This window comes from Varanus komodoensis, unplaced genomic scaffold (genome assembly GCF_004798865.1).
Source record: "Varanus komodoensis strain SLA01 unplaced genomic scaffold, ASM479886v1 scaffold3, whole genome shotgun sequence".
NCBI classification, from domain to species: Eukaryota; Metazoa; Chordata; class Lepidosauria; order Squamata; family Varanidae; genus Varanus; species Varanus komodoensis.
In genome coordinates this window covers 64,061,073-64,083,780 of record NW_025335761.1, presented here as the reverse complement: position 1 = coordinate 64,083,780, position 22,708 = coordinate 64,061,073, and the positions used below count along the sequence as shown (strand labels likewise).

The window sequence follows — 22,708 nt, the reverse complement described above, 5'->3', positions numbered from 1 at the left end:
TCAGGCAGACCCCGGGTTCGGAAGTGCCGGGGGGCACGGGGAGCCGCCAGACCCACAGGCCCGACCCTTGGCCCCGTGGCACATGTCGGGGGAGGAGGGCAGGCCAGCTGGAGCAGGGGCTTGCATGTCTCCAGAGGGGCACAGCCGGGTGGGAGGCCCGGGGTTACGGAAAGGAGACAGTCGCTCGTTTGAGTCCAACAAACCACTCTGCACATGCTCAGGGACTTGGCCTCGGTGGGCCAATAGCCTGCTGGAGGTATGCTGCAAATAGACGGCTTCCTGCCCAACAGAAATCGGCGCTGGCCGGCTGCGGCTGCCAACGTGGCGCCCCCTCCTTCCTCCTCAGTGCCGGGATGGCAAGGATCGGGCCCTTGTTTCCTGTGGGAGCGACTGCAGTCCCAGGGCCTACCCGGCGTCCCCGGGGGCACGTGGCCGCGGGGAAAGGCCGTGGGGGTGGAGAGCGGACCCGGGAGACTTCCGTCTGGGGCCGCCCCGCGCTGAGCGCGTGGATGGGAGCATCCGTGCTCCGTGGAGGATTTCCCGCGCTGACTCACCGCAGTGACGCACTCGGCTGCCCGGCTTTATCTGGGGCTGGTTTAATATTCTTTTACATTTTACTCCAACCTGCTGCAAGAGGGCTGGGCGCTCCGGGCAGCCAGTGGGGCACACAAAACCCTTGCAAGCGGGGGGCCTGGGCTCAGGCTGCCGCTGAGGCATGTGAGTCATGGGGGGGGGGTGTCCTGGGCCAACGCCAACCCTAAATCAGCAGTCGATGGAACCTGCTTCCACGGGAGGCGGTGACGGCCGCGGCAAGGGTGGCTTTAAAGAGGGACCGGACGGATCCGTGGAGGAGGCGGCTCTCCGTGGCCACTAGCCCTGCTGGCCATGGGTGGCCTCCTTCTTCAGAGACGGCCTGCCTGGAACACCCCTTGCCGAGGGGCTTGGGCAGGGGGAGGCCTTGCCCCCACCCCGCTGGAGGGCTCCTGGGGGCAGCTGCTTGGCCCCCGTGTGCACGGAGGGCTGGCCTGGATGGACCGTGGCTCCGATACATCAGGGCTTTTCTTATGTTTTGCAAACCTTTTCACCTCTTCTTAAACCTTTTTTTAATTGACCTGACATTTTAATATTTAAATTCTGAACGACTGTTATTCTCACGCTTAGCCACATTCTATCATTTATCGCATTCTACCTTTTTTATGGCATTATGTGGGTTGTATTTTTTCTGTCTAATCCAAGTGTTAGTTGGATTTTGTTGTAACCTTCCTGAGACGCAGTTAAGGACGGGGTAGAAACACTGTAAATAAATAAATGTATGCATGTTCCTATGTTATTGTTTGAGCAGGTGCACCTGTATAGCGCTAAATACTGGCCTACCTCACAAGACTGTTGTGTGGCTAGCACGCTGCTCTGATGTAGCTGAAGCGAGGGCAAAAGCCAGTCACAGCAGTGGCGCTAATCCTCTATTCCACGCAGAACGCTGGCGCTCTCTGCGCTTTATTAAACTTGGCCTGCCCCAGGCGGGAAGTGGCTGCGGGTGCTAGATCTCATGACCGAACGCTTCGGGTTTTGCTCAGCAAAGCCGAAGTGCAGTTCCCTGTGGGAGGAAACCTTTGCACTTCAAACAAGGCTGGGCTCGATCCTTCCCCACCGTCTCCTCACAGAGGGGCAATCAACACTGGCCAAATTGGGAGACCCCCCCCCCCCGTATTCTGTTCCATGCATAACGACCAGGCCCTGGCAGTTAACAGCACCATTGGCAAAGGAGAGAGGAGAGGAGTATCTGTCAGCAGAATGCGCCCATGAAACAGCAGCGGCTGCCTCTTGGCAAAAATGGGGAAGGCTGGGGGAACGCTGTTTCCACGTCCCGTCCACCCCTAAATCCTGGGAGGCCCTCCTGAGGCGGCACGTCTGGGTCCGGGCGTTCCTGCTGCCTCCCGCCGGCTTCTTCCGGGCCTGGCCGCTCCCTCCCTCTTGCCGAGGACTTTTCATTTTCCCGATATTTTAACAGTTACTTGGGCCTGGCCTTGCTTTTACCATCATTTATCGGATGCGGTGTGTTGTGTGTCGCCGTTGTCACGGTTGCTTTGTGTTTTTGTTTTCTGTAAGCCGCCCAGAGACTTTCAGCATTGGGACGGCATATAAAAACTTTGTATAATGCATTCTCAATGGAGGGACCGCCGAGGGAGGGTCTGTGCCCGCGGGGAGGGGGCTGCGGGGAGAAAAGTGCCCGGCGCTTCCCTCTGGCCGCCCTCCCTCCGGGCCGTGGTGGGAGCCAGTGGGCACAGCCGGAGCACCGCCACTGGGCGCAGATGCTGCCCGCTGGGGAGGGCGCCCTCCGCCCCGGGGGCTGCGCGGTCTGGTGCCCGAGGCTGAGCGGAGCGTCTGCAGGGGCTGCGGGGAAAGCTTGACCCCGGCGGCTTCCACTCACCACGAAGACGAGCTTCCCCACGTTGGTCCAGGGGAAGTCGAACAGCAGGAGCTTCTCGCCGTTCGCATTCTGGAAGAGGAAGCGGTGAGGAAGAGGAGGCTGCGGGCAGGCACGACGCGGTGGCCTGGTGCCAGACTGGGTGGCGGGCCGTCTCTGCCAGAGCTGCCTCCTCGGGGGCGGCCCCCTTCCCTCCTCGCCGAGGCTGCCTCCCTTGGGGGCAGCCTGCCAGGCAGGGTTGGAGCCGGAGCCGGGAATGGTCAGAGCCCCCCCCCACCCCTGTGGGACACCCACCTGAAATATCTGGATCCCCCGCGTGGTGAGCCCCAGGGTCAGGGAGGCCTCGATTTCCTTCTTGTCCTAAGAGAAAGGATCCGGATGAGACCCTTCCAGCAGCGCAAGCTCCTGGCCCTGCCTTCCCGTGAGTGCAGAACCGAAGGGAAGCCTGCTGGATTGGGACCTGGCCAGCCCTCCGTATGCACGGAGCAGACCCCCTCCCCACAAGGTCCCCCAAGCAGGGTGGGTGCGAGGCCTCCGCCTGCCCAGCTCCTCAGCAAGGGGTGCTGCAGGCAGGCCGCCTCAGGGAAGGAGGGAGCATGTGGCCAGCAGGCCTAGTAGCCAGTGATAACACCCTCGCCCAGGAAGAGATCAGTTCTTGCGCCGTGTGCTGCAGTGTCAGAGGGACCTGGATTCTTGCCTCTGCTCAGCCCTGAAGCACCCATTCAGTCTACCTCGCAGGGTTGTTGTGAAAAAGAAAAGGGGAGGGGAGGAGAGGAGGGGCACAGAAGCCCCCTTGGGCTCTGCGCAAGAAGGAAAAAGGGGGCACACCCGTGTGACAAATACGTCACGAAAAGCCCTGCCTTGCATGGTGTCGGCACACAGGAGAAGGTCAAGACCTTTTTATTTAACCAATATTTTAAAGTTAATTAATTTTAATGGCATATTTATTTACTTAATTCATTTTAACCATGTTATTTTACACTCTGTTGTGGTGTAGCCAATTGATTTCTTTTAGGATTGGTGGCGTTTTAATGTTGGTAAACCACCCAGAGCGCCCTCTGGGCTACTGGGGTGGCATATAAATGCAATAAATAAATGCAATGAATGAATGATGGCGAAGGGCCACCCAGCGGCCCAGGGGCCACGGTGGAGGCTTAGCAGGGCCCCCCGCGTGGCTCTTGCAGATGGGAACAGGCTGGCCCCGCGCGGGAAGCCGTCCCGCTGCCACTGGGCTCGGCCACCCCCTGCACCCGCCCAGCTTTGCGACCGTCTGGCGAAACCTCGCCACCTCCCAGAGCAGGGCTTGGGCACACGCGGCCAGGACCGTGGGAAGCCACTTAGTCTGGGCCAGGCCTCTGGGCCACCATGTTCGGCCCTAACTGGCAGCCACGGTCCTCCCGAGTTCAGTTCTGCCGGCGGGACCGGGGGAACGGCTGCCTGCCGAGCAAGGGCTGTGCGCGACAGGGGCAGCCCCACGCCCCGGCCGTGCCCGCCGGGCCGGGGATGCCGCCGCCTCCGCACGCAACCCAGGCCGCCGTCCCTGCTGCGGGGGTGTAGCGAAGGCTCGGCCGTCAAGCGAGCGCCCGCCGCGGCCCCGTGGCCCAGCCGCACGGCGGCGGTGCCTCGGCCGGTCCGGAAAGCGTGGCCAAAGGACCCGCTCGGCGTGGGCCGGGGCACCGCGAGGCTTCCCCGAGGCGCGATCGACCGAGAGGTACTCGGCCCCCAGAAACCGCCCCGGGGCCGTTCCCGCCCCCGCCCGGGCCCCCCGCGCACCTTGTACAGCCGGTAGTAATGCACGGCCACGTCGTCCAGCCGCACGGCCTCCTTGATGTACCGGAGGTGCGCCTCGGAGGCAGGCAGCGCCCGCTGGTCCTTGTGCATGATGGGGATGTGCTTCAGGATGTAGCCCCTCCCTCGCTTGGCCACCACCTGCCGAGAGACGCCAGCGCACGTGCTGAGCGGCCGGGGATGGGGCGCCCCCCCCGCCAAGCCGGTGCCCCCCGGAGGCGCTGGACCACGACCCCCCCCAGCCCGCAGGGCCTCTGGCGGGTGAGAGGGGGCGTCCAGCGCTCCCACCGAGCAGGCGATACCTATAAACTTGTTCTAACATGCTAAGGATACAGGACTAATCAAAAACAAGGAAGACGGTAGAGGGAGGCCTGTGAAACACCTGGGATGGGAAGTCCCCTCAAACCCTGGCATGGTTATTATTTATTTTAGTTATTTAAAACTTTTCTAGACCGCCCCCTCACCAATGTCTCGGGACGGTTCACAACAAACTTCGATAAAATAGAATAAAACAAAAGTAAGAGTAAAAAGCATCACAGCATCCAGTATTCGGTGAAGAACCGCAAACTAAAACAATTTAACAATTAAAATAATGGGAGAAGAAAAAGGATTACGAATATCACATGTCTTTAAGCGCCTTCATGGCCGTCTTAGCCTGGTGCTGAAAGGCTGGAGCCGAGCGGGCCTCAGTGGCGAGCGTCGTTCCATAGAGGGGGCCGCCAGCGAGGAGGCCTCCCCCCTCGTGGCACTGGGGGGAAGGCCCTAGATGTTGAGCACAGTGCCCAGGCAGACAGACGGCAGCTGGGAGAAGCGCTCTGCAGGGCACTAAAAACCAGGCAGACAAATGGCCCATGCGTACGATGCCCCAGGCCAGTAGCTCAGAGGCAGAACGCAAGCCTTGGGCAGCAGGACAAATGGCTGCCATCTCCAGTCAAAATGTGGATGGGGGGGGGGGGCAAGTTCTCTGTGCCAAGTCCCTGGAGAGTTGTTGCTGAATCACAACAGGCAAGACACAACTCCGGTCCAACTCTGCGTACAGCATATACTCGTGTTTTGCAAAATTTATTGTGGTTTTGCCTGTCTGCTCCAGGTCGAACGGCACAGAAACTAGCCACTCTCGTTCTTATTTATCTTATTTATCAGTTAAATTTCTATACTGCTCAATAACTGACGCCCTCCAAGGAGTTCCCAAAACTTTCTTGGTGGGTCTTCGATTTTCTCTGCCATAAGGACTAGAAACCTAGTCACAAAAGATAGCAAGCTGAGCTTCTGAGGAAGCAGACTTCTGCACCAAAATGTTTCTGTGCCTCCTCTACAGTTGCACACACCGACCATGATACAATGCTTAACCACAGTTTGATAGAAACATAGAAAGTCAGAAGGGACCTCCCGGGCCATCTAGTCTGACCCCTGGCTCCAGCCGGCTCCGCTCATGACGTGCCCACCATGTGCACGTCCAGCCTATCCTTGAACACCCTCACCGATGGGGCCTCAACCACCTCCCGTGGGAGCCCATTCCACACCCTTGGGGTCCTGACTGTCCAGAAGGGCTTCCTGGCATCCGAACAGAACCTCAACCCTGGCTGCAGTTTCACAGCATGCCATGAAACCATGGCTCGAACTGCAGAGATGAGCAAATGCCGGCGGAGGAAGCATCCGAGGGAATCTGCTCGCTCCTTTGCAAGCAGAGCGGCCAGGAAACTCCCCAAAGGGAGGCTTCCTCAAAGCACCAGCAACGCTTAACCATGGTTAATGCAAACCATGGTTTGCCCATGAATAACAATCTGCAGCTAACAATGGTATTCAGAGGATATACTGAGGTGTGATACCCACTGACGAATTCCCGTCCGCATGGAGAGGCAGGGAAAAGAGGTGGGTGGAATCGGGCGGTGTGGGGGCAGGCTGCTATCCAAACCACACGCCCCCTGCGAGAGGCAGCCAGCTTTGCCCTGCCCTCTGTACTCAGGATCCGTCCTCCCCGGCCTGATGACCACGTGACCTGGTCCTGCCCTGCATGTTGCACGGGGCTGCCCCTGAAGGCAAGCTGGGCTGGAATCTTGTGGACCACCTTTGGATGAGACCAGACTGCAGGGAGCGCCCAACTGGCCCGCCCGTAACCTCCAGACCTGCTTCGAGGAGCCAAACCTTTAAGGCCGCACTGATCTGAGGCAGTGTCTCCTCTCCGGCCTTGTCCAGAGTTCCTTCCTTGACTGGAATCACAATACGAGAGGCCAGAGCAGGGCTTTTTTGGTGCTGGTCCCTGCTGCTCGGAGCTCACAACACCAAGACCTGTGCCAGGTTCCACTCCCGCATCCCTTCATGTTGTTGTTAGTCGCGGAGTCGTGTCTGACCCATCGCGACCCCATGGACAACATTCCTCCAGGCCTTCCTGTCCTCCACCCTCCCCTGGAGTCCACGCAAGCCCTCACCCACCGCCCCAGTGCCCCATCCAGCCCCCTCATCCTCTGCCCTCCCCTCCTTCTTTTGCCCTCAATTGTTCCCAGCATCAGGCTCTTCTCCAGGGAGTCCTTCCTTCTCATTAGGTGGCCAAAGTATTTGAGCTTCATCTTCAGTGTCTGGCCTTCTAAAGAGCAGCCAGGGTTGATCTCCTCTAGGACTGACTGGTTTGGTTGCCTTGCGGTCCAGGGGACTCGCAGGAGTCTCCTCCAGCACCGCAATTCAAAGGCCTCAGTCCTTTGGCGCTCAGCCTTCCTTATGGTCCAGCTTTCACAGCCATACTTTGCAACTGGGAAAACCATCGCCTTGACTAGACGCACTTTTGTCGGCAGGGTGATGTCTCTGCTTTTTAGTGTGCTGTCTAGATTTGCCACAGCTTTCCTCCCCAGGAGCAAGCGTCCTTTAATTTCTTGGCTGCAGTCCCCCTCTGCGGTGATTTAGGAGCCCAGGAAAATAAAATCTGTCCCTACCTCCATTTCTTCCCCATCTATTTGCCAGGAAGTGAGAGGACCGGATACCATGATCTTAGTTTTCTTAATGTTGGGTTTCAAGCCAACTTTTGCACTCTCCTCCTTCACCCGCATCAAGAGGCTCTTTAGTTCCTCTTCACTTTCTGCCATGAGAGTGGTATCCATTCATAGTCCAGTCAAAGAGCGACTACTCCAGGGAGCTTTCTAATAAAACCCCTTCCTGGAAGGAGCTCGATTTTACACTTAAGTTTTACTGTTCCTGAGTTTACATTTCTGCTGGTTTTAAGTGCCATCTGGTTTTTAAATAGAAATGAATTAGGATGCTCTGTTTTATCTGGGGGCATTTTGATTTTTAGGAGAAACAATGCAGAAACTTTGCGAGTAAATACCCCAACGCCCTTAACTTTGCGAAGGGCATTTCATAAACACGCACCTGCATTTCCTTGGTGCGGGATTCGGCTTTTCGGACTCATGCGTCCACCAGCAGGACAGGAATGCCAGAACCCCATTCCGTACGTCTCGCCCCGTCCTCTAAGGCCAATGTTAGGAAGCGGGGAGCAACCCAAAGCCGTCAGTCGTACTTACGCCCATCCTGGTGAGCGGGGGCTGCCGAAATGGCATCTGACAGGAGCAGATCCTGGCTCGGAGCAGGTTCTTGCCCCAGAGGGCCTGCGTCACCCCGAAGCTGCGTGCGCCTGCCCCAGTCCGGGGCATTCAAGGCCCCGCCCTCCAAGCAGTGGGGTGCCAGGCCGAAATGCTCCGGGGAAGGGGAGCCCAGAGTGGAAACGGCAAGTCAACCCTACTTGAGGATAAGCTCCTCTTAGCAGGCTAACCTTTGCAGGTCATCTTGGAAGCGGCTGAACGTGAAACGGGTCAGCCAAGCCCACCGGAAAAGCTCGCGACCCTTTTCCTCCTGGCACCAGGGCCGAAGCACACAGCACGGAAAGCTCTGGGTTGCACAAGAGGCTGTGAGACTCCCCAAACTGTGGGGGGGGGGGTTTCTGCCCTGCTCCGGAAAAAGAGAGCCCCTCCCACGGCTTTTGCCACCCGCGGAATGCCACAAAAGCGAAAGGGGCAATTGCCAGTCAAGGCTTGGTGCTGATTCAGCTTGTTTTCCTGCGACTGGGGGAAGCGGCGGGCTTGGCACGGGATCATTCCGGGCCTCCTACCTCGGTTCGTGCCTTTCTTTGCTCACAATGATGTGCTCACTGCACCTTTTTGCTTAGGATTAGCAAAGGTGAATTTTCCCCAGAAATTTTTCTCTTCTGGAAGGAGAGAATTCTGAACAGCACGAAATCTACATAACAGAGTACGGGGGCCAAACGGACCCCCCTGTCCCTCCGCCTCTGACTTGGAGCATAAAGTTTCTCACAGGTGCCCAAGCAGAAAAGTCTCCTTCCACAAGTGCTGGGCCAAAAGAGGGGGGCTGGGGATGATGGGAGTTGGGGCCCAACACAGGTGGAGAGGGGGCAGAAATGGCTAATTCAGGAGCCGGCTCCGCGTCCTTGTGGGTCGGGCAGCCACGAAACAGTTAACCACCTTCTCCGCCCCCGTCGCCCCAGCCCTGCATTTCCGGATCGCCACGGGGGCAGCGTGAATGCCTCTGTTGTGCATTCCCGTGACATCAGCGTCCCTGTATAGCCGCGATCTATTCTGGGGTTGCCCACAGCTGTCACTGCTCCCATGTGTGAGCCGAAGACACGCACACAGGGTCCCGCACGGCCCGAGGGCGCTGCAGGGGCCTGACTGGCACGCACTCGGGCGGGGGCAGAGCCGGAGGCCACAGACCTGCAGCCCCCCACCCCCCTGGGGGGACCCACACCCCCCTTCCCACGCCAGAGCTTCCATCCCCAGAGCCTGCCTCCTCCTCCCTGCTCTCAGCAGGACAAGCTCTATGGGGTTATGGGCCCCTACTATAGCAACGGGGAACGGGGCAGCCCCCTTGCAGGGTTATGGGGGTCCCGCCACACCAACCGCGTGGCCGGGGCCCTGAATGATCGCTCCCCCAGAGGCATCCTGGCAAGCTGCAAACAGCCACAGGCAAAGCCCGGGAGAGGCCCGGAGAGCGTCTTGCCGCGCCATCTTGCCGGCCCTTGCGGGGCCGAGCCAGCGCTGCCCGGAAGTCCCCGAGGGAAGCCCCCCCGCCCCCCAGCGCACGCACCGTCCGGTGACTCCCAGCTCGGGTTGGATGAGTGGGGCCCCTGCAAGGTGGCAGCGCCGCTGGACCCCTCGGCAAGCCATGGCTGAGTGGGAGAGGAGCCGCGGCCCCGAGGGGGGGGGGCCTTTGCCTCGGGACCTGGGCAGCCGAAGCCCCCGGGCACAGCCCTCGGCCAGGTCTCAGGACGTCCGCATCGCCAAGGCCTCTCCTGGGCCGACGTCTTCCCAGGCCGGCTGCTGCCCAGAAGCCAGCCCCACTGAGCCCCAACTGCCCCCGCCCCCCCACCACGGGAACTCTGGGGGCTTCTGCAACAGTGCACTGGGTGGTCTTCAATGAGGCGGTCAGCACATGCTCTAGGAACGCTCCCACACTGCCAGTCCATGTGGCACAGTGGGAGCCGGCGTGGTGCAGGGGATCCGGGTTCGAGTCCCCGCTCGGCCATCCAACCCACCGGGTGGCTCTGGGCCAGTCGCAGATGCTCAGCCCTGCCTACCTCACAGGGCTGTTGTTGTGGGGATAAGACTGAGGGGCACAGGAGGAGAATGATGTAATCTGCTTTGAGCTTGTCTGGAAGACAAAAGTAGGCTATAAACTCAATAACTTCATAAGGAATAATAAACTATGTGCTTGGTCCCACCTACCTCACAGGGTTGTTGTGAGGATAAAATAGAGAGGAGGACTGCAACGCATGCTGCCTTGGGTTCTTCTTCAGAGGAGGCCAGGCAGGGTGCGTGTACACGCACGGAGCTTGTCCACCAGCACCGCTTTTCCCAGGGCGCTCCATTCACACAGCGCCCAACAGGTCTAGCTAGTGCGATGTGTGAAACACAGGTGTGCCAATGCACGCTTGGAACCACAGACACAAAGGAGGGGGCTGCCAGGGGGCCTAGTCCGGCCACCCGGCTCTGTCATGCAATTCCCAACACAGGCACGTCCAGCCTGTCCTCGAACGCCCGCACCGATGGGGCCCACACCACCTCCCGGGGAAGCCCATGCCACACCCTGGTGGTCCCGACTGTCCGGAAGTGCTTCCTGGCACCCGCACCGAAGCCTGACGTTTCTGTGAGACGCTGGGAAGCCCACAGGCCCATTCGAGGTCTGGCCCAGCTCCAGCTCTCTCGCCCCAGTGCCTTGGGTCACCCGCCCCCCAGCAGCCAGCTGGGCCGGCCTTCTCTGCCTTTCCTGCCCACCCCCATCGAAAGGACTAAGGGCATAAAATGCCACGAAGAGCCAAGCTGGCACAAAGCAAGGATGAAAACCAACCCCCCCCCCCCGGAACAAAGTCAGACAGGAAGGACACTCAAGAGCCTAATTTCTGGAAGAGCCAACTCAATTCTGGCCAAGCTGCAACCCCCCCTCCCTCCGCATTTTTTCCAGCTGACGGAAGCGCACACCCACTCCCGGGCTGGCAGGACGCCTGCGGCCTGGATCCTTTCAAAACACGGCCAACCCCCCCACCCCACCCCACCCCCCCGGCTCCGGCAACGCGGCTCGTGCCCGGGCCACCAGAGAGACGGGCGGACGCAGCCTCGGGGGGCGAGGGGGAGCCGCGGGCGGCGCACCTACCCAAGCGGGGAAGTATGCCTCGGGCTCGAAGTACTTCCCGTAGTGCTTGCTCCGCTTGAAGTTGCCCAGGTCGGCCTGCAAGGCGAAGGCGGCCAGCAGGAAGTAGGCTTCCTCGCGCAGGACGCACTGCGAGCGCAGCACCTGCTTCCTCAGGTGCCAGTAGTAGTAGTACAGGGCCGTGCGGTCGCTGGAAGAGGCGAGGAACAGCGGCATCAAAGCCCACTCTGTGGCCCGCAGTCTGCGCTCCGGGCGAGTATGCGCCTGTTTGCCTGGATCGCGTCCCACATGCCACACAAGCGCCCCCCGGCAGACAGATGCTGGGTGCACAAGCTGGGTCCCATGGGCATGCGCAGACTGCCTCTCGCCTCGCTTTGCGAGCCTGGACTGAGAGACGCCTGCAGGTACTAAAGGGGCGGATTCTGCTAGGGTTCCTCCCAGCCTTAGTCCCTGAAAAGCCCCTACTCTCCTGAAATAGTGGGCAGAAACCACGTGCACATCCAGCCACACCTTCCGTGTTTTCTTTGGTCTGGTTTCATGCTCAAGGCAGACCTTTCGAAGACACAGGTGGCAATTTGGGTGGACCCGGGGCAGCCGGGCCGCTGGGACGGAATTCCCTGCAGACCAGGAATTCTGGGTTTGGATCTCATCTCTGCCAAGGCTCCACAATATGGGGAAAGGTACTGGCCCACGTTACAGTTGTAAGAGTCGCAGTGCTAATGCACGTAAAGCATGCTGCACATCAGAAAGCGCTACATATGGGCAAATTATTACTATCGCTCTGGGAAAGGCACTACAGAAATACCACCGTGCGGTTTCCTTCCAGCCTGGTGTCGTAATTGGGAATGAGTAAGTAACTCTGCTTTCTTTGGCCTTTTCATGGTTCTTTTACTGGAATGTTGTTTTCTGGCTGGATGGAATTGTATGTGGCTTGCCCCTTTTGCCTTTAAATGCTGCCTAGAAATATTTTAAATAGAAATAGCATCGGAGAATAGCAGAGAGGATCTTTGTAACACTGAAAGGGCAGCTTCGCCCAGAGAGAAACCTTGGCGGTGCGCTCTGGATTTAACTGGAGGGGTTCAGCTGTGAGCATGCCGGTCCGTAGAACGGGGAGCTGGAAGGCCCCCGGGTCCAGCCCCCTGCCCTTGCGGGACCCCAGCTGACAGCATCCCACCCGGGCAGCTGTCCGCGTCCTCAGCGAAGCCCCCTCTGCTGTGCAGGCGACCCTCCCGGTCGCTCAGTGCCGAGGCGTCTGGCGACGGGGCCCTGCTGGCGCTGGCCCCTTCCTCTGCCCTCACCTGATCAGGCGGCCGTTCTCCACGTAATACTGCACCCGGAAGTGGATGATCATTGGGGGACCGAACTGGTCTAAGCCCTGCAGCCAAACACAGAGATGAGGGCTCAGCCTCCCCTCTGGGGAGGGGGAATGGCGAGGGGGGACCCCTGCCCCCAGCGGCCGATGCGATGCCCCGACCGGAGGCCCACGCAGCACCTCCTACGCTGGCGCGCACTCGAAATCGGCACACGGACATGCTTGGCGGGGGGGCACACTGAGCCCTCCTGACCAGCTGCCCCCACCCGGGAGGACCCCCCGCCCGATTCACGCTGTGCTAAACGTGTGGATCGTCATTTCTGTGGGAAGTCCCGACGGAGGCCATGGGGCTGGGCTGCTTTTGGCCAAGCAGCAACCGGGGCGGGAAGGCCTGGCAGGGGGTGCAAGCCGGGACCGCCCTTTGGCACGCGCACGGATCCTGCCTCTGGTTTGGGGCTGGGGTGGAGCCACGCCCCCTTCCCCTGAGCGTGCCCCCCACCTCTGTCGCCAGCGGATGCCTCTCCTGCTCCCTCTGTGGGCCTGATCCGTGCACCGCCAGGGGGTGTGTGGGGGCCTTGCTCCCCTCCTCTCGTTGCTCGGAGGGACCCCGCAGTGGTGCAGAGCTCCTCAGCCCAAGACCCGAGCTTCGTTCCAAAGACGTGCTTGGGGGCCCACCTGCTGGTGGTGGGCAGGCCCCACGGCAAGAGGGGCTGGCTGAGCCCCCGCGTCCCTTAAGGGCAAAGCTTCCCCCCAACCCTCCGGAAAAGCATCTCGTGCTCCTGGAGCAGCGGGGAACGTCTGTGCAAAAGCTGGAAGCCCACCAAGTCCTTGGTGGCCGGGGGAAGGGGGTGCCCAGGCTGGGGGTCCCAGGGGCCACACCTGGCCCTGGGCACGAGGTTAGACAAGCCGGTCGTGAGGGAAGGAGCTGCCTCGGGCCTGGGCCCCCAATCACCTCAGTCAGCTCCTCTTGGGGTAGAGCGTCCAGGCAGGGAGACAGCCCCCCAAAGCCTGGGGGCTGTTCCTGGCCGGGCCCTGGAAGAGCCGGTTCCCGGAACACGCCAACCGCACGTCCTGAGGTGACCTCTGCCCCCCCCACGTGATCGCTGCAGGGGGCCACGAGGGCATGTGGGTCCAGGGCCCGAGCCACGAGCAGCCCAGCAGCTCCTCCTCCTCCAAGCCGGTGCCTCCAGATGTGTCGGACCGTGACACCCAGGCTGAGGATGATGGGTGTTGCCGTGCAACAAATCCGGAGAAAGGGCATGGGAGGAATTGGGGCTGCCCTATTGCTCTCCCTCCCTCCCTAGCCTTGCTCCGTTTGCCCCCATTCCCGGTCTTTTCCCCTCCCTCTCAGCCTCCGCCTATTTCTCTCCCCAGCCTCCTTCGCTCACTTTCAGCGAGCCGGACCGCCCTTTGCAGGGGTCATTTTGTGGTGGTGCCCACCGCAGATTCCCAGATGGGCTGATGGGGTCCCAGCAGGCCGGGGACCCCCCAGGCTACAGCCACCGCAAGTGAGAGTGCAGCTTCGGGCCAGATCCGGCAGAGATCCGGTCCGGTCCCCCAGACCCACCGAGGCACGACTGGACGGCCTCCCTCACCTTGCTCGCTTCCTTCTTCCACTCCTTTGGACAGTACTTGTACAGCTTCTGGGACAACTCCATGTACACGTGCTCATTGTCTGCAGCAGAAAGGAATCCAAAGGCAGAATTAGCGAGGCGCCTCGGCCAGACACGCTCCGATTAGCAAGCGCAGCGCGCCATGTTGCCGATGCTTTCAGTGTTTACACTGCAGAAGCCCTCTCTGTAAACTAGCTTATCGGCTTCTGCTGGAAAAAAGGATCCCTTTACAAGGTCATCGTTAGGATAAGCAACGTCACTGTGGTTCGAAATTGCATTTTATCATTTAGGGCGCAATTCTAGGGATGCAGGGAAAAGTCCCACAGCTCCCTTGGGAGAGGCAAACGAACAAGAACCACACACGGGTTCAGGGATGTGTGCGCAACTCCTGTGTGGTGGAAATCCGACGGATTCCCGCTTTGCTGCCGCCCAGAATCCACGTTCCTGCCTCGCACGGCCCCTCTTCTGCACGAGGAACAGCGCCCCGTTACCCACTCCTGCCCCAGCACCGCAGGCCTTTCTTTGTGCCGCTGCACCTGAGGGAGGGAGAGGGTGCTGGGCTCAGCGTCTCCGTCCTACGCCTGTTTGCGGGCCTCCCTGGCTCGCCCAGGCCGAGCGTGAGAGGAAGCCTCCGAACACTCCGGCTTCGCCCCAGCCCGGCGCTGCCTGCCAAAGCTGTGAGGCCTGATGCGCACAGCACGAGAAGAGAGGGCCGAGTTCAGTTTCAGAGACACCTGGGACCTCCCTTGCCAGGGTGGGTGGGGCCAAAGGAAAGACAGGTGGGGGGCAAAGGAAGGATGGTGGGGGGCAAAGGAAGGAGGGATGGAGTCAACCTTCACAAATACAACCCTCTTGGTTCCTGTGGCTGCGCGTGTGTCCGGCCGGCCCATCATGAAGCCGTAGGAGGCATTTTGAGCTTTTAAAAGATGTGGGGAGCAGCACAGAACCCGGGCAAACCGCCAACCATCTGTGCTCACGGGAAATGCGGTGGGGCTGGGGGGGGGACAGCAAGGGCATCTGGACTGGGACCCTGGGAGAGCTGATCTGGCCCCGGGGCTGAGGCTTCTCATCCCTGCAATATGGCGCCACAAACCCTTTCGTTATTTTAACACACACCTGCCATCCGTCTCTTCCAGAATGCTTGATTTGATGCTTGCGCACTGGAAGTCCAGAGCAGGGCGATGTCATCCAGTGCCCACCCATGGGCACCAGTCCCCCCCCCCGTGCTGCCCATTCCCCCCCCCTTCCATTTTAAGAGCCAGCCACGGTTGAGCTTCCCTCTGCCCCGACTACTGTCAACCATGGTTAGCAGCAACCCAGCTGTGGCTTGAGCTAACCATGGTTGCGTCAAATCTAAGGCTGCGGCAGCCAGGCCCTCCACCACGGGATTCAGACCCTGCTGCCGGTCACTCGGCACCACAGAGACACAAATGCACGACTCCGTGCTTCTCCACGTGGACTCACTCTGTATGACGCTGAGTCCAAAGAGGTGGCAGTCCTTCAGCCGTAGCAGGTCACATACCTGGACCAGTAATTCATGACACAATATTTTAACCTACCGGGGGAGAGGGTGGAAGAGGAAAACAGAGTATTTGTGATTATTTTAAGAGGAGCAAAGATCACATGAAGCTCCTGTTGTTTTATTTAAGCATATACGTATTTTTAGATCATTTCCACTGCTCTCGAGGAACCCCGTGGGGCTGCACAGGGCACTGATGTCCCAAACACAAACCCGCTCAAGAGCACCCCCTCCTCATTGTCTTCAGTTCTGAAAGGCAACCACCATTGCCCAGATCTTCCCCACCTTTGCCTTCATGAGGACTAGAAACATTTTTTTTAAGAAAAGAAGGAACCTCCCTGAATTCTACATTTTTGCACCCAAGGGCAGTGCCTGCACTGAGGGTCAGCTCTTGTGAAGCCTGGAGCAGTTTAAAATGAGACACACCTGCAAATGTGTGTCTGGCATGTGTGTGTGTGTGTATTGCGCAACCATGACCGGGACATGGCACTGCTCTCCCTGGTCAAAAGATCAGCCCTGCAGGGAGCTCTGATACTGCGGCAAGGATTCCAGCTTTGCCCCAGAGAGGAGAGGAGGGAACCAAGCAGCTCAAGCGACTCGTCCGTTATTTTAAACCAGGATTCAGGGAAGTGTCGGCTTTGCACACAGATTGAAGCGTTGGTCCCTGCACCAACGTCAGAAAAGTACTCCAGGCAAGAATATCTAGATTCTCATTTTCGGCCGGACATGGGCAGGCAAGCAAAGTTCTGTCATGCTCCAGAGGCCTCGGGGCCATAATCTTTTGCAATTTTAAAGGCTTGACTTAGGAGTTTGAAACTGTAAAAACCAAGCAATCCTGAATGGCGGGGCGGAGGGGAACGATGCACTTGCTCACTGCTGTGAAATCCTGACATTTACAGTTTTGTTGCAATTATGATAAGGGCGTGAAAATAAAATATGTAAATCCGCCATGACCGATTCTGATTCCCAGCATGGCTCTCTTGAGGCTGCAAGAGTCCCTTGCCTTCTCATGAAGGCACCAAGCCAGATTTAATAGCAGGAGAAAAGTGAGGCATAAGCAACCCATCAACGTCTGTGCGCAAAGCTAAGCAATGCAAAAGCTAAGCTGTAAGACACCCTTTGGATGTCTTGGGACAACAAATCCCATCATCCCCAGCCACCCGGGAAGAAGATAAGCTGTTTAGGATGCTTCATCTTCCCAGTTGCTTTTCTGTCCCTGAACATAAAATATTACTTTCTTGGTGAGCAAATGGCGAAGAGGGAAAGGAGTGAACAGTGCGGCCCCTCTGACTGCTGCCAGTCCGTGTTGACAGACTTGGGCTAGATGGACCACGAGGCTGACGCAGCATACAGCACCTTCCTATGTCCCTACAATAAAAGACAGCTGTCAAAAAGAAACATGGACCAGTTTTTGCAACGTCCAGGGCAGCCCTGCATTTTCCATATAAACACAAAATTGTCAGTATAAAAATGTGTGTGTGTTCAAAGCATGTTTCCCAATCCATAAAGCCCATTTCTAGTCCTTCAAGCTGCATGAAACGAGCTTGAATGCATTTTGAGAGCTCGGGCAAGGCGAACTGACTGCAAAGGGAGGCAATTCCCATAATGCCCTGATTTTCGAGGACAGATTTCCCCTGAAAAAATCAAGGCAATGCTTAAGGAAAGTCAGTTTATCAAGCTTTTGGGAAAGAAAAACGGAGGACATAGAAACATAGAGACTGAGCAAGTCAGAAGGGGTCTCCTGGGCCATCTAGTCTGACCCCTGGCTCCAGCTGGCTCCGCTCACAACATGCCCACCACGTGCATGTCCAGCCTGTCCTTGAACACCCGCACCAATGGGGCCTCAACAACCTCTCATGGAAGCCTATTCCACACCCTTGGGGTCCTGACTGTCAGGAAGGGCTTCCTGGCATCCAAATTGAACCTGGGATCCCTGAGCTTTGCTCCCTTGGAGTGCGTCCTGCCTTCCTCTGCAGGGGAGAACAGGTCTCTCCCCACCTCCGTGTGACTCCCCCTCACGTACCTGGATGTCACCAACAGATCCCCTCAGAGTCTCCTCTCCTGCAGGCTGAAGAGACCCAGTTCCCTCAGTCTTGCCTCATACGGCCTCCCCTGCAAACCGGCCACCAACCTTGTGGCCCTTCGCTGCACTGACTCCAACCTGGCTATATCCTTTCTGTAATGAGGGGCCCAAAACTGAGCACAATACTCCAGTTGCGGGCGCACCAGAGTCGCATAGAGTGGCAGTAACACCTCTCTTGATCTAGAAGCCACACTTCTGGCTATGCGACCAAGGGTGGCGTTCGCCCTCTTGGCCACCGCATCACACGCCTGGCTCATGTTCAGCCTGCAGTCAACCAGCACCCCGAGGTCCCTTTCACAAGTGCTGCTCTCCAGCCACTGGTCCCCTAACCTGTCCTTATGACTGGATGCAAAAAGCCCGTTTGTGTGAAGCCTGGTGTGTGCACACATGTGCACATGCATGCTCGTGGGGAAGGTGCACAAATTGCACCCGCACATGGATTGCACCAGCAAACTCACATTTATGATGATATTGAGGGACTCGTCGTTGGGGAGGAAAATGCAGACGCTGCGTCGGTCCTGCATGGCTCTGTTATTGTGGAAGTTCAGTTTGTTCATCGTGTTCCGGGCCCCCCCGTGTGTTTCTCAGTGCCGCTCCAAGCCTGTGCGGGAACCCCGGGGTCAGAACATGCCGCGGCCAGGCCCTCCTCGTCATCACCCACGGCGCGGCAAGCGGGACGTCCGAGCATCTCTCCCCACGGGGACCATGGCTGGAAAGAGAGAGAAGCAGGAAACACTTTATGGACTGGAACACGAGCTTGGCCACACCTGTCGACACGGCTGTGCCCTCTTCCCCGGTGCGTGCTTTGAAAAAGCACCCAAGGAGGTTTCCACCCGTCCTCCCCTCTGCAGAAAATTCAAGGGCTCAAAACGTTCAAGGGCTCAAAACTCGTGCAACCCTGCCAGGAAACGAAACCTCTGGTGCCAGAGGGCACCCTTGGCCAGAGATGCGCATGTCTTAACAGTCAGACCAGTCCAGCAGCTCACATGAAACAGGCCTAGATGCGTTCGTGGCTTTCGAACATGTGGAGACCCCGGAGGCATCAACCAAAGCAGCTGAACGGCCGGGCAGACAAAACCGAGTCCTTCGCTCCGTGCGTGGTTGAGCTGACGGAATTCGCTGCCACAAAAGGTAATGCGAGCCGCTGACCTGGACGGCTTTAAAAGCCAAATGCATGCAGGACGCAGGACGGAACTGGCATAACCTCTGGGACTGTACTCCTAAGATGACACCAGGTTGTGTCTTAGGAGCATCGAGGGGATGTCACTTCGCAGCACAAGAGCTCCCAAAAGCAAGAGGTCCCCACAGATTTCAGAGTTGCCCTGCAAGTGGTAGCTTAACAAAAGCCTTTTGGAGGTGAATCTCGCAAACTTTATCTAGCGCACTTAATACAGAGACCAAGGCCAACGATTCAAAGGAAAGGGAGGGGAAGCAACGGAGGGGAAGAACCCTGAGCAAATGCTGCTGAAGAGTCTTGGAGATAAGGGCTTTCGAGTCATTGCTTTTTGCAAGTGAAAGCACGTTTTATCAGATGCCACGCGAGGAGAGCGAGCCAATGGCACGGGAAGCCTGCGTGCCTTGACCAGTGCCGGGAGAATCTTATTTTTGCTTCGTGCAGCCCTCTGGAATTTGTCACAGCCAACTGCAACTTTTTAAAATCTCTTCGCCCTTGAGCATCGCCATGGAGGTGAATAAGGGCACCTTTATCCCTAGTAGCTTTCTGGCAAGTGCTTGACCACTGGTCCTTTACAGAGCAACCTGCATCTCTGGTTTTCCTATGGCAGGCATCTTTCCTGACAGCACACAGGAAGTCTTACACGTGTGCAAAGCGGTTGCCGGAATGAACTCCTTCCCCGTCTCCAAGCAGGTCTGCAAAGCCTTCCCCAGTCTGGCCAGCCCAAACAGGAGCTGGTTCCAAAGGGGAGACCGCCCGCCCCCAGCACAAGCCCTTTCCAAGCAGGGGGGCCACGCATCTCAGCAGTACTGAAGGACCTTGCAGTCTGTGCTCTGAATCTGTACACGGATCACAGCCCTTTGCCTCTGTACGAATCGGTGGGCTTACACATTATATTGAAATGCATCCAAAACTTCCTCTGAAATTTAGTTGGAGGAGGAGAATGATGTAAGCTGCCTTGAGCCCTTTGTAGGAAAAAGGCAGGATATAAATCACAATAAAATAAAAAAAAATAGTTTTGCTGGAATACGCGAGACATCTGACAGTCAGACAGCCCCAGAAATGATTTAAACTTTAAGGAAGGAAAAAATGAAGGCACTGAGAAGGGTTTACGTACGGATCCTTGCCCAGAATCCTGGGCACGGCTTCCTTAGAAAACAATCCAATGGTCCCCAGGAGAGTGTCCCAGCGAAGACAGGATGGTCCAGAGACCCGTGCTGAGGCCACGGATACTGCTAGCATCTGGGGAGGGGGACTCCCTTTTTGGGGGCCCCCTCCCTGCAGCTGCCATGGAAAGAATTGTGCCAGCTGCTTCCTGAGTGTGCAAATGCAGCCCTGGACTTTGAAGGCTTCCTTCTAGGAAGAGCAGATTCCCTTCATACACAGAACGGCCTACGAGGCCAAGTTCTTCCCCTTGGCACTAAGCAAAATACGAGGCCAGCAGCTTCCCTCCCCCAGATTCCTGTTTTCTGGCCATCTGGGGCATTGCTGCCGGATCCGGAAAGGGAGCTGCACTTTGCTGCCCTGCCCTGGGGGCATTTGAAGAAACAGTGAATTTCTGAAAACGGGAATCCTTTTCTGTGCGTGTTTGTGGGAAGGAAACACAGGAGCGGAACATTTTGTACTCCTGGGCAGCCCTGCATGAGAGTGGAGCTGAGGACTAGCAGAGAAGAAGAAAGAAGGAAAAACACGAAAGTGCATGCGTTTGCTTGCTAGGTGCAATTCTTGGAGCTAATTCTAACAAGATCCTAGCTGGATTCAGTCATGCCCAGCATGTGGCAAGCTCACAAGCCAGACAGAATAAAGGAAGGAAGTAGCTGAGGTGATTCCCAATTTGCTAATTCGAAGTACAGCAGTGCACAGCTGTGGTTAATGATGCTTCACATTTGTATACCACTTTCAACAGTCAAAGTGCTTCACAAGGCACGGCTGAGCTGAGGGCTTTATGAACAACCTCCATATTGCAGTGGGGACACAGCGATGACGAGCAGATGGCCTGCCAGGGGCTACCTCAGGAGTTCACACTGGAGGGAAGAGCCGGTCTGGAGACTTCCTGATTTGGCGCTTACCACTCCTTTTTAAAAGAGTGGAAAAAACCCGAAACTCATCACCAGCTCAATGTGAATTCTAGGAGCCTGTGCACACTGAGACAGAAAGCATTCTGGGATTCCCAGCATTCCCCAGGTTTATTGAGCTTCCTTATTCCCTATGTTGGTTTGGGGAATGCTGGGAATTGTGGGATTCCCCCCCCCATCTTATTGCACTCCCATTGAACTTCTATGCCCCCCACAGCCAAAGGTCTCTGGCCGGTTCACAATACAATCAAACATAATCCAAAACCTTTAACCTACAAAATCTAGAGAAGTCTGAAACAGTTCAGAACAATCAACAATACTTCCAGGAGCTGATTTTTTTAAAAAGTAACATTTGAAAAGCTTCATCATATGCTGCCAGATGCCTGGAAATTGGGGAAATGCAGAAGCGGCCACTGGGAAGTTTGGCAAAGCTGGCGCATCCAATTCTTGCTGGGGAGATACTTTCCCGAGTCAGAAAAAGGCAGGAGAAGGTACCTGGGAGTGGAAGAGGAGCAAATCTTGGCAGTGTGGAGTAGTGGTTAAGAGCACGGACCTGGGACTCAGGTGATCTGGGTTCTAGTTCCTGCTCATCCCTGGAACTCACAGGGTGACTTTGGGCCGGGCCAGCCTAACTCACAGGGTCGTTGTTGTGGGGATAGGATTGACAGCAGGAAGAGAACGGTATGAGCCGCCTTGCTTTTTTTAAAAGAAAAAGGTGGGATATAAAACTAATCAATGCATAATAAATAAATAAAATCAGAGATGGAAACTTGGCCACTTCTAAAGCATCGATAGCCGAGTTGATCCGGATGCTACCTGTGTCGCTCAGAACCAAATTATGAGTATGCAAAGAATCGGAGCAGACAGACAAAACCCCTTCCAAGGTTTCGGAACAGGCCTGGAAGTTGGGTCTGTCCTTCTGTCACTCAGTTTCCTTGCACGAAACGAGTCACTCTGAGAATCCGGATGAGCTGAGATCACAATCCGCGAATCTGAGCCTCCAGAGCAGCTCCACGGCGCTTCGCGTTGCACTACGCCCCAGATATTACGGCTGCCCTGGAAGAGTGCGTGTGCGCACGTGTGAAAGGGGGCCTGGAGGCGGACAGCAGGTCCCATTTTGCAGGCGTGTGTCTGCACACCCCACTGGGGGCAGAGCAGCACCGATCAATCCCACACGAAGGCCGCGCCGAAAGACAGAAGGCGATTCTTCTCCCGAAGTGGCCCTGAAGGCAAAGAGGACTGCTCCGGCCCTCTCTGCAGTCCAACACTCTGAAGGCGTCCCGCTTGGCCGTGTCTGCAAAGCATTTACTCTGTCTTTGGGCGGACTCTCGCCCCAGGGCCAAATCCTCCAGCTGGGCCCCCAGACGGCGGTCCCACCTGCCTCGCCCCACCAAGGGGGACAACCATTTGGCGTTTCCCAGGGCGGCGCTCCCCCCACCACTACATCATGACGGCTTGGCTTCCGTCCCACACGAGGGCAAGTGTCACCGTGCCTGCCCCCAAACGCCCCCGGGCGCCTGGCCTCTTTGCTGGAGCGGCCGGGGCAGAAGCCGGGGCCACCTGCCCGCACGGGATGCGCAGGCACAGCTTCTCCACGGGTGGCAGCAGGGCAGTGGCTCTCGCAGTCGCACACGGTGCGCTTGCACAAGAGGCTGGCAGGATGCGTTCCTTCTTGCACGTGAGCCGGACACCAATGGGCACCCCCCTGGGCACCCACGCGATGGCCGGCGGCGGGCAACCCAGACCCGAGAAAAGGGAAGGACACGAGCCAAAATCCGAGCGGTGGAAGGGACGCGCTCGGGGCAGTGTGCTGCCTCTGCGCACAGGAGATCCCGGGCGGGGGTCCGCCCTCACCCGCTCAAAGGAGCAGGCCGCGTGCGACGGGGGGGGGCAGCAAGCCCCTCGGAAGGCCTGCTTGCCTCTTGGTCGCTGGATGCTTTGCAGTTTTGCGCTTTCATTGCTCTTTATTGGGCTCCCCAGAGCAGTTTGCCTGGTGCAGAGTTTACATTCTTCTTGGCGGCAGGCTAAAACCTTTTTATTTAAACAGTATTTTAAAAACTAGTATTTTAAT

At 57.6% G+C, this 22,708-nt stretch overlaps 1 protein-coding gene across 4 annotated transcripts in view; it reads right to left on the bottom strand.

The window, feature by feature from the left end:
• FRMD6 (FERM domain containing 6) overlaps nt 1-22,708 on the bottom strand; it is a 54,927-nt gene that overhangs the window by 9,475 nt on the left and 22,744 nt on the right. For 2 of the 4 annotated variants that reach the window (XM_044436394.1, XM_044436398.1), the window contains exons 2-9: nt 17,847-18,097; nt 15,251-15,341; nt 13,769-13,848; nt 12,160-12,236; nt 10,865-11,051; nt 4,199-4,354; nt 2,720-2,785; nt 2,429-2,497 (exon numbers count right to left, since the gene is read on the bottom strand). In XM_044436394.1, coding sequence (XP_044292329.1) covers nt 2,429-2,497; nt 2,720-2,785; nt 4,199-4,354; nt 10,865-11,051; nt 12,160-12,236; nt 13,769-13,848; nt 15,251-15,341; nt 17,847-17,945 — 825 coding nt within the window. In that variant the 5' untranslated portion in view covers nt 17,946-18,097. Of the gene's footprint in view, nt 1-2,428; nt 2,498-2,719; nt 2,786-4,198; nt 4,355-10,864; nt 11,052-12,159; nt 12,237-13,768; nt 13,849-15,250; nt 15,342-17,846; nt 18,098-22,708 lie in introns of those variants that run through there. The other 2 variants (XM_044436397.1, XM_044436395.1) reach the window with 2 other exon arrangements.